At 35.9% G+C, this 11,934-nt stretch overlaps 1 protein-coding gene across 4 annotated transcripts; it reads right to left on the bottom strand.

The window, feature by feature from the left end:
* Window positions 1-1,675: 1,675 nt before the first annotated feature.
* On the bottom strand, window positions 1,676-11,687 carry LOC130802657 (beta-1,3-galactosyltransferase 7-like). Of its 4 annotated transcripts, none has more exons than XM_057666665.1 (11): window positions 11,382-11,687; window positions 11,105-11,213; window positions 10,934-10,992; window positions 10,645-10,847; window positions 10,489-10,552; window positions 3,258-3,330; window positions 3,051-3,171; window positions 2,854-2,941; window positions 2,473-2,598; window positions 2,265-2,374; window positions 1,676-2,119 (listed from the first exon to the last, which is right to left on the bottom strand). In XM_057666665.1, exons 1-11 carry the CDS (start codon window positions 11,474-11,476, stop codon window positions 1,971-1,973), a joined length of 1,197 nt encoding a protein of 398 aa, XP_057522648.1. In that variant the 5' UTR covers window positions 11,477-11,687; the 3' UTR covers window positions 1,676-1,970. The 4 variants fall into 4 exon arrangements, with proteins under 4 accessions (XP_057522648.1, XP_057522649.1, XP_057522651.1 ...); XM_057666666.1 differs by having other exon boundaries at window positions 11,117-11,213; XM_057666668.1 differs by lacking the exon at window positions 10,934-10,992 and having other exon boundaries at window positions 11,117-11,213.
* Window positions 11,688-11,934: the final 247 nt, after the last annotated feature.

Below are 11,934 nucleotides of genomic sequence, written 5' to 3'. Positions count from 1 at the left end.
ATAAACCAAAAAAAGGAACACATTTTCGGGTCGGTTTACTTTAGTTTTTCGTTCGAATTTTCGAGTCGGGTCACTTTTGAACAGCTCTAGGTATATATTATTGTGTTGAAATGGTTAGAATAAAAAAAAATAGTCATATGCTTGAAATTACGTGCGAAGTTGTGTTTTTAAGGTTTTTAAGCATTTTTGGTACTTTCTCGCATAAAGTAACTTGGTTTATTTTGCATGAAACTTGGCACACAACACTGTTTGGTATATATTCTTGTGTTGAAATGGTTAAAATAAAAAAACAATAGTCATATGCTTGAAATTGCATGCTAAGTTGCATTTTAAAGGTTTTTTTAAGCGTTTTTGGCACTTTCTCGCATAAAGTAGCTCGAACATGGTTTGTTTCGCATGAAGCTTGGTGCACAACACTATTTGGTATATATTATTGTGTTCAAATGGTTAGAATTGAAAACAATAGTCATATGTTGGAAATTACGTGCTAAGTTGCGTTTTATGGTTTTTTAAGCGTTTTTGGCTCTTTCTCGCATAAAGTAACTCAAACTTGGTTTGTTTGCATGAAACTTGGCACACAACACTATTTGGTATATATTATTGTGTTGAAATGTTTAGAATTGAAAAGAATAGTCATATGCTTGAAATTACGTGCTAAGTTGCGTTTTTAAGGTTTTTTAAGCGTTTTTGGCACTTTCTTGCATAAAGTAGCTCAAACATGGTTTGTTTGACATGATACATGGCACACACCACTATTTGGTATATATTATTGTTTTGAAATGGTTAGACTTGAATACAATAGTAATATTCTTGAAATTACATTTTAAATATATTTATATACTTGAATGACTTGAAGTTCAAAACTCCTAAAACCTTTAACATATAATTTTTGGAAGATCTGAATGTTGTAGTTCAAATTCATGTAAAGCGTATAAATAAAGAGTTCGTCTTTAGAGAACGTAAGACATCAATTGTATATATCGAACACTCTAAAAGCTTTATTCAAACAAGTGTTTTTACATATGTTTTTATTTAAGTCTTCTTGTACTCTCAAAGTTGGAGTTACATTTTATCTTGTGTGAGGTTATTTGTAAAAGTGAGACACTAACCTTATAAAGTGTTGGCTTGAGAGTCTAATAATGTAAGATTATCTCTTTTATATTTGTGAAGTATTGTAAAGTTGATAATGTTAGTGTTTAAGTTAGTATTTGACCAATTGTGTTATTCGTTTTAGTAACTTGGTGAGTTCATAGGTAGTAAGACACATTACTAGGGTTTTTACCGTGAAGGATCTAACTAGTACATAATGTACAAGAAAGCCAAAGGGTAACAAAAGAGTGCATAAGAAATCCTAACGGTTAGAGAGGAACTCGAAAGTGGAGACGTAGATTCTTTTGATGATTGATCTCCTTACATATTTTGCTTTATCCCTATTTATTTTTATCTTTTTTTTCGCATTCATTTTTTAGAGATGAACAAAATAAATCTCAAAAATAGTTCTTAGGTGTCTACTCAAAATACCTGACCAATTTCATCATGACCCCCAAAGCACATTTTAGAAATTAACTATACTTTATTCATCCCCCATACTACTAACTAGTAAAATACAACATGTATAAAATGTTTAAAAAAACGGTTGCCTGAATTAAAATTTCAGCAAGGTACAATAAACCAATAAAAAATAAAATTTAATTAGATTAGAAAATTTCATCAATAAATTCAATTACAAAGTTACAACACAAGTATTTCACCTATCTACTATATGGGGTGTTTCAAAAGAGGAACACCGAAACAAAAAAGTGTATCCTAAAGCACACCCCAATCTCTTCTCTATATATGGCATATGCTCAACAAATCCCTCACTCAAGCACCATGCTTGTAAACCAACTCTTCCCTGATCCCTCGTAACTCATGCTATGCTATGCTATCCAAATCTCAAAACACTTATTTGAATATAAGTTGGTATTAAATCATAACAAAACACCCCATATTCCATCATCGCCCTCACCACATTTTTCATGGACAGTTTTTATCTTCTCTACCGACTGACAAATTCCGCTGCAGCTCCAATCAAATGATGCCACACACAAATTACCGGCCTGTGCCTTCCATTCACAGTCTGCAAATCCACAGAAATATACGGATTTTTCAAGAAGATGCGGTTTTGACCATAGGATATCCTACATTGAAGCTTCCATGTCTTAGGATATCCCTGGTAACTCATGCTATGCAATGCTATGACATAAAATAGTCAAAGGAAATACCTGGAGGAGTTCCACAACACATGCTATGTTCATCGACGTGCTCCACATCAAGCCCAATAAACCATGAACCAAGGGATACATCTTCGTTTGCGTACTTGTGAAGTATAGGTCTGCATTTGCAACATACAATTAATACTTAATTATATTTTCAAGCAGCATCTCAAGAAATTATAATAACAATACTCAAGGAAGTAAAATAGGATCTCACTGATTTATAGAAATATATGTTGCTAAATCCTTGGAGATGGCATAGATCTGCCCAGTAGCATGGCGAAAATATTTGTTTCCATCTTCCCCAAACTTCCAGAATTCTGGTTCATGGTATTTAACATTTCTATAGAAAAAAACCAAAAGCATGTAAGAAACATATATAGGAAATTCTTTCATTCTTAGGAAGAACAAAAGAAAAGCATATAGAAAGAACACATTAAATCATGTGCACTACTTTTTAATGTGAAAGTGCGGATGATGTTATTGTTTGTTATCAAGGGCTGTTGTATACATCCGACCCCCTTTACGGTGGAAGCCATTTAATGGCATACGGGTGATGAATGGTGATGATCGATAATGAGCAAAAGTTGAAGCTTACTTTTGAGCCAGAACAGGTCCAGATTTCATACACCCAATGTATACTCTTGGCTTTGATCGATAATGAGCAAGAGTTGAAGCCAAAATACCTGAAAATTATGAAAAAGATTAGAGACTAAACAATAAACAAATATTAAGTATATTATGGTGGAGGGTATGAAATGGGTACAAGGAGAAAGAATGGTTTAAAATATGTACCTAGATTGACATGAACATCGTCATCCACCTTGACATAAAAATCAGCATCCCACTTTGCAACAGCAGTTGAAAAGTATATCTTGGTTTTTGCGGATAATTCATGATATCCTTCAATATGCTCCTGAAGTTGTTTTGAATTCATTATTGATGTGATCACTAATTTAATTTTTACAGTGGCATACTGAAACTACGGGATTGCAATATTACCAGCCTTAGAAAGTCATGATGCTGAGCCTCCTCCGCATCAATAGCTCGATCGAGAATGCTATTTGATGTGGCACTATTCCAAAAATGTATAGTTTAGACGGTGCACATTTCAAAATCATTAGATATTATTTGCTACCATTCTTATACAACAAAATCTGCAAGGCTACAACATTGATGAGATTGACTAACATATTCAATGTCCTTTTCAGTCTCGCTGCAATTACTGGAAGCCCAATACAAAGTTTTAGGATTCAAAGTTCTGATCTTTGATATAAATTTCAAGTTGCACCAGCAAAACCAATACGAACTATAACAGTACTTTGACAGATCAAGTGTTCCAAACAATTTACTCATATAATCCAATCTTGCTTCTCTATTAGCTTCTATGCATAAAATGCTCTAATTAATAAGGAAAAAAATTTATTGATAAAATCGTAAAAGCTAAGGGCTCAAAATTTTCAAATAAACTAGTTGCTCTGTTTCTGCATATAATTGCTTTACATTTATAATGGCAATAGAAAACACACTATAGTATTATGAAACAACATTAGATTTCTGAGTATCAAAGAGAGCAGAAACTTGCTATAATTAGTGTCTAAAAGAGATAGCCTCCCGGCTATGGCTAAGCAAAACTATATGATGATCTGAAAATCTGTTGATTCCATCCTGTTAGGATTATTGGTAACTTATATTCACCAAGTAATCAAGAACAAGATTAAGAAAATTAATCAAATGCATTAGTGAACTTAGAAGAGGACACATCACATATTTGTGATTGGTTGTGTGGGAATCAATAGTACATTGTACTATTGGTAGTGATATCTTGACATGTGAATGGTGGAAGTGCAAGAAATCAGTCCTAGGATTAAGGTAAGAGGACACATCGCATATTTGTGATTGGTTGTGTAGGAATCAATAGTCGGATATTAAATACTCCCTCCTATTCACCTTAGGTGTCCCATTTACTTTTGAGACACTATTCCTCTATCACTCTTAAATTGCATTTTATTATTAATCTATAAGTTAAAACATAGTCATGTGGGATCTTATTTGATTCGTTTTGATGTAAAAATTATTAATATCAACTTTTTATAATTTTTAATTGTATATAACTTGATATATTAAGGATTGAATAAGTGCATTGGATAGAGTGCATAAAGTAAATGGGACACTTAAGATGAATAGGAGGGAGTATTTGATATTATTTCGGATAAAGGATAACTATGTAAGAATACAAGCAGAATATTTCTAAGTTTGGTAACATGTATATTTAGGCATAAAATTACTCTGTAATTATTTTGTTTCCAAAAAATATGCTTTAGCTTCTTTTATTTAAATAGTCCAGGGATTATCATATATATACATATAGAAATTTAAACCCTAATTCTCTTCTACTATCTTTAATTCATTATTTACCATGGTATCAGAGCCATAAGGTGTTTTCCGGGACCGACAACTCTTTTTCGGCATCATCATTTACCTTTAAACCTTTAAACCTTTAAATCTTACCTGAAATGGCTGAATCAGAACAAAAACCAAACACAGACCAACAGCTTGTGAACAAGGCTCAATTGGAGCAAATGTTTGCAAAAAACAAAATCAAACCACTGAACCTTCAACACCAAAATTAAAGGTGGCTGAAAAACTTAACTATCAAAACTACACAAAATGGTGTAGGCTAATGCACATCGCAATCGAAGGGAAAGAGCGGCTCAATCACATCACCACCGCCCCTCCACAACCAACAGATCCAACTTATTCGCAGTGTAAACAACGAGACTCAGTTGTTTTATCATGGAATATTTCCAATATCGAGACCAATCTCATAAATCAGTTCCCAGACTATACAACTTCATGGGATTTACGGAAGGGTATAGCAACCCTGTTAAGCAGTGGACGAGACGAACTGCAGATATTTGATCTGAGTTCCAAAGCAAGTGCAGTCAAACAAAATCATGACACCATTGAAGTGTATTTCGGCAACCTCAATAACTTATGGAAAGAGATAGATCAAAGGATGCCCAACCCTATGAAATGTGCGGATGATATAACCTTGTTCAATGGGTTCATTCAAAAACAAAGGTTATACCAATTTCTGGCAGGGATAAATGACACATTTGACAAAGAAATGAGAGATTTGTTAAACCAAGATACATTACCTACCCTCGATGTAGCCTATGCTATGATCCGTCAGGATATTGCTCGACGTGGGATCATGTCCCATACTTCATCATCGGGACTAAGACCCTCAGAAATAGGTAGTGCGGTGGTGGCAAGAAACCGGTTGGAAAATTCCTCTTTCCGGCGAGATATGGAGGACAAAAGTCACCTAAAGTGCAGTCACCGTGGTGGATCTCGCCACACAAAGGAGGGTTGTCTTAAGCTCATCGACTTCCCAGAGTGGTGGGAGGAACACCGGCAATGAAGAACCACCACCAAGGCTTCGATCAACAGAGCCGGCGGCAAGGTTCATGTGGTCACCGGTACCATCACCATCGCAAATCAGTCACAAGAACCACCAACCCACAATGAGAAAGGTGAACAGAGAAAACCAAACCATGAACCAGAAACCCACAAAACAAAAGGGAGAGAGACAGAAGAGAAAGAAATGGGGACGGGGAAATGGGAAAACTTTCCTAAACAAACTATTTATACCCAAAACAAAATAAAAAACCCTAAAAATTCCCCACCATGTTTACCCGGATCCCACAAAACCCAAAACCCAAATGTTATCCAAATGGGCCGTCCAAATCAAATAATTGAACAACCTATTCTTTCCACAAATTTTAATTCCCAAACCACACCTAGTCTTGGCCGGTTATGCAAACCTTCGTGTGAGTGGATTTTTGACTGTGGAGCCACCGATACTATGGCATACGATCCATGTTATCTCTGGTCCCTTGAGCCTAAAACATACGATCCATGTGATCTCTTGTCCCTTGAACCTAAAACTCGAACCCATATACAGACAGCCAATGGGGAATGTGTGGAAGTGGAACAAACTGGGCCTATTAATATCTCTCCTTCCTTGCACTTAAAAAATTGTCTCTTGATACCTAGCTTGTCTCACAAACTGTTATCTATTAGTCAATTAACCAAAGAGCTTGATTGTACTATTCTTATGTCTTCGTCTCATTGTGTTGTGCAGGATGCTCGGACAGGGAAGATCCTTAGGCGTGGTATCGAGAGAGGAGGACTGTACTTTGTGGACGAGGCAACCAAAAAGGGTCACACTTTGCTTGCTCGTAGGTCTCTAGATCAACAGTTGTGGATGTGGCACAGACGTCTAGGCCACCATTCACTGGGGTACTTAAAATGTCTTATTCCATCACTTAGTAGTTGTATTGAAAATTTGCATTGTGAAGCGTGTACGCTAGCTAAAAGTCATAAACATACCTATTCCCCGAGTTAGTAGTAAACTGTTTGTTTTGGTACATTTTGATGTTTGGGGCCCTGTTCTTGGATTTAATCATCATGGTTCATCTTATTTTGCTTCTTTTGTGGATGATTGTACTCGCATGTGTTGGGTATATTTTCTTAAACATAAATCCGATGTTTTAGATGTCTTGGTTAAGTTCTATAATATGCTTTTAACCCAATTCCAACCAAACTCCAAATTCTTCGATCTGATAATGGGGGAGAGTACATAAATATTAAAATGAAAGACTCCATGTCTACTCATGGCCTAATCCAACAAACTAGTTGCCCTCATACCTCACAACAAAATGGAGTTGCTGAACACAAAAATCAGACCCTCCTTGAAATTACCCGTGCTCTCATGTTCGAAGCCCAAGTCCCTGCTCACTATTGGCGTGAAGCCATTGCCACTACTACATAACAACCAATCGTCTTCCCACCAAAACCCTCAAATTTCAAACTCCACCAGCCACCCTTCAAACTTATATCTCTATCCCTTCATCACATTCCCTACCTTCTCGGGTGTTTGGATATGTTGTATATGTTCATCTCCCACAATACACTCGGCATAAACTTGAGCCTTGAGCAGTTAAATGTCTCTTCCTTGGGTATGGAGTAAATCAGAAAGGATATCGGTGTTTCGATCCTCTCCAAAATAAACTATACACTACTATGGATTGTGAGTTCTTTGAGGACACATATTACTATACCTAGCTTAGTCCTCAAGGGGAGACCGTAAGTGATGACTTATGCTGGCTAAAACACCTAATTGTTATGGATCTTGACCCAAAAGAGCAAGTAGGTACACCCACCGATGTTGCCACAGAAGATATGGTACTTTCCTCTCCCCAGACTACACCTATCCTGTCTGACGCATCCAGAGAAAGTCCAGGAACAAAGGAACATCTAGAGGTACACCCAGAGCCAGATCTTGAGATTACTAATAATATACCTGTTGTTGATGAACCTTGCAAATATGAACTTCCTCCAAGGAGTACAAGGGGCGTTCCTCCCAAGAGATATGACCCAGAGTACGAGGCATAAAGATCCTGATATCCCATTACTCAGGATAGGAATACAAACCTATCCGAAACTGCTATTGCCTTCAATGCCTCTTCATACTCGAGTTCCATTCCCCGAAGCACTGAAGAAGCTCTTGAGAATCCAAAATGGCGAAGTGCCATGGAGGATGAGATCACTGCTCTTATGAAAAATGATACATGGGAGAAATGTGTGATTCCTGAAGGAAAGAAAGCAGTTGGGTGCAAATGGTTGTTCTCAATCAAGTATCATGCCGATGGGTTCATTGAAAGATATAAAGCTCGTCTTGTAGCTAAAGGATACACTCAGACTTATGGAGTAGACTATTCAGAGACCTTTTCTCCAGTTGCCATGATCGACACCATTAGAGTGCTATTCTCAGTAGCTGCAAACAAGGAGAGGCCATTGTACCAGTTTGATGTCAAAAATGATTTCCTCCATGGTGAAATCGAAGAAGTTTTTATGAAAGCTCCCCTCGGTTTCTCAGATGAATTTGCACCAGGAGAAGGATGCAGGCTAAACAAAGCTTTGTATGGGGTTAAGCAATCTCCTCGAACATGGTTTGGCAGATTTACCACAACAATGAAGAAGCTTGATATGAGCAGAGCAATTCTGATCATACATTGTTCTTGAAGAAGAAAGGAGACCAGATTACTTGCTTAATAATATATGTTGACGACATGGTCATCACAGGGAATGATGAAAGGGAAATTAGTGATCTCAAGAAGAAACTATTTCTGGAGTTTGAAATGAAGGATCTAGGAAACTTGAAATATTTCTTGGGAATTGAAGTTTTGAGGTCAAAACAAGGGATCTTCATAAATCAGAAGAAGTATGTTCTCGATGTCTTGGCAGAAACTGGAATGCTCGATTGTGAACCAGCTGGAATACCTATTGTAACCAATCATGGGCTTCAGACCACAGAAGATGGGGAACCAGCAGATAAAGATCAATATCAGAAACTCGTGGGAAAACTCATTTATCGATCTCATATGAGACCAAATATCTCCTATGCAGTCGGAATTGTTAGTAGGTTTGTGCACCTCCCACAAGTACCTCACATGAATGCAATTATAAGGATTCTAAGATACTTAAAAGGCACAAGTGACATGGGTGTTTTCTACCGGAATAATGGGCACCTTGATCTGGTGGCTTATACAGATTTAGATTGGGCAGGTGACAAAGATAGCAGGAAGTCCACTTCAGGGTATTTTACCTTAATCGGGGGTAACCTTGTCACATGGAGAAGTAAGAAGCAGAAAGTTGTAGCTCTGTCCAGTGCTGAGGCAGAATTTAGAGGAATGCGAAAGGAGTAACAGAGATATTATGGCTCAAGAAGCTTTTAGGAGAGTTGACTTTTCATCAGAAAGAAGCATGTAAACTGTTTTGTGATAATGAGGCAGCCATTAGCATCTCGAGTAATCCGGTTCAACATGATCGAACGAAATATGTAGAGATTGATAAACACTTCATAAGGAGAACTCGAGAAACAAATGATCAGTCTTCCCTCTGTACGGTCCAAAGATGAACTGGCAGATATACTCACAAAGGAAATTACAGCTGAAGCGTTTGAAGATGCATTGTGCAAATTAGGCATTGGAAACCCCATGACCTAACTTGAGGGGGAGTGTAAGAATATAGGCAGAATATTTCTAAGTTTGGTAACATGTATATCTAGGCATAAAATTAGTCTGTAATTATTTTGTTTCTGTAATTATTCTTTAGCTTCTTGTATTTAAACAGTCCATGGATTATAATATATATACATACAGAAATTTAAACCCTAATTCTCTTCTACTATCTTTAATTCATTACTTATCAAACTACACATTTTAAGTAAAAATGACATTAGGGTTATAGAATGTTCTTGTCAAGTAAATTTGGATATCCGATATTAATAAGCATGAAATTATATTATTTAACAGAATTAATTTTGACCAAATCGGATATTGGATATCGGATTTGGATTTTTTAACTTATCCTCAAGGGCATCGGATATTGGATATTTCGGACATCCAATGCATTGGGTATTCAACTTTGATCACCCCTTCTCCTTGCTAGTAAGATCATCTCACATATCACCCTTCCCCATACACAAATGTTAAAAACTAGCTTAGAGCAGCATTAGATGCAAGGTGCAATTATAGAAATTCCGCTAGTGACTAGCTAACTTCAAAGGGCTACCTTAGTTTAACAATGCCTCAGTTTCCGATCTCTGATGATAAATGTACAATGAGCTTAGATGCATATAAATGTTCCAAACACTGGCCAACATGGATATTTTGTACACATAGGTGTACATCCAATTTCCAAAGGATCACCCTCGTTTAATATCAAGAAAAACCTATGGTGAATTTGATAGTCTTATCAATGAGTCATGAGAGGGCAATAGCCAGACGGCCTCTTTACAAGCATACTTACTGTTAATCTATATGGCATCAAACATTCATTTTCCACCCCGTATTCAAATGCATGTATAACAATTGAACCAAAGTAATAGGCTTATTTCACAAATACATTATTTTACAACTTGCTAAGATGTGACCAGTGTCAAATGATTCGCTATATCCCTGCGAATCGTTAATCAATAAAAGCGAGTTATGGTCGGTTTTGGGCTTTTTTCAACAATTATGAACAAATTCCAAATTCAAAAGGCGAATTAGCTTAAGAATTATGTTACACTGGATGTGAGTATCATATTTTGCGCACTACCGATAAAACTAATGGAAAAAGATACAGAGTGATAATGAAGTATGAATAACAATCAACAAACCTGTGACCAATCGTAAATCGAATCACAACTCCCTTCTCTTGTTCCAACTTTTTCAATTTTTCTCCTGAAAAGAACAATCATCTAGATGAGCATAGACAACAAAGCAACCAAGCCTAATGCAACAGTGACAAAGTAGCAATGAAACAAACCCATTACCTTGGGGCATCCATGTCGCCCTCACTGAATCACGGCGTTTCCTACTACTAAAAGCGGTGTTAATTCCAATTACCACAAAAACCTTTTTCTTTGGTTCATTTTGAGTAATGGTTCCAGTTGATTCTTTAGGGTGAACATGTTTATCAAAACTTCTTGAAGCAGCCAATTCCATTTGAAGCATTGAAACTGACTTATCCAATGACCTAAAGAAATAAACACACTCTTGTGAAATTCCCTTCAAGATTAACCAAAACACCCATTTTATGAATCATGACCAATCAAATCTTACTTGATTACTTCATGGGTTTTCTTTACTTCATCTATTACATCTTTATCTTTACCAGGTTTCTGCTTCAAATTACAAACTCTTAATAAGTCTACTATTACCTCAGATTCAGATTTCTATGTCCAAATCAGAATTTTCTAAAATAAATAAAAATAAAATCATATTAGTACTTACAAATTTTGATACCTTTTTAGTTTTACAATCTTCACAAATAACTTTAAGTTCTTCATTCTGTTTATGACTTAAAATCAATTTGCTCCCAGATTTTGGTGCTTCCCACAACCTTTAATAGAACAAAAAAAAATTGATCTTTACAATCAAAACCCACATCTTATAAGCTAGCATAACTTCAATTTAACAACAGATAATTTTTATAAGATCAAATCAAATGGGTAAAACTTTAACTTCAATCCAAAAAAAAAAAAAAAGATATGAAATGAATGATTCAAACCTGTTAGTAAACAACATGCCAATGAAGAAGAAAGAGAGACAGAAAATAGGAATCCATTTTATGGAAATTTTTGCACTGCTTCTATTCTTCATCATTTGGAATTAAAATCGGTACAAACAATAAAAAATTGTTTTGAAATACTTGAATAGTCAAATAAGATTTAGTAAATGGGGTTTATAAATTTTTAGTGTCAAAAATCTTAGGCGTGGAAGTTGACAAAATGATTCAATGGAGTATTTCTGAATATAGGATGATGGGGTATATTTTCCAGAGAATTTCTGGGTAGATGTATTTAGAAGCTGGTCAATTTAGAGTTTAAGACAGTAGACACATTTATTGGTCAACTAAGCTAAATAGACAGCATATAGTCTTTGTCAAATAGCGACGGTGTTTGGCAAATGGCCGGTAGCTGGTAAATAATAGCTCATTATAGTAGTTGATTTGACCAGTTGATTTTATTAACTGGTTTGACCAACTGATTTTGAACCTGCTGCTATAAGCAGCTTGTTCAAAAACAGCTTATTCGTATCAATAAGTTGTTTCAACCAGCTAA

The sequence above is a fragment of the Amaranthus tricolor genome, chromosome 16 (assembly GCF_026212465.1).
Source record: "Amaranthus tricolor cultivar Red isolate AtriRed21 chromosome 16, ASM2621246v1, whole genome shotgun sequence".
In the NCBI taxonomy this organism is placed as follows: Eukaryota; Viridiplantae; Streptophyta; class Magnoliopsida; order Caryophyllales; family Amaranthaceae; genus Amaranthus; species Amaranthus tricolor.
This window is presented reverse-complemented; position numbering and strand designations above follow the sequence as displayed.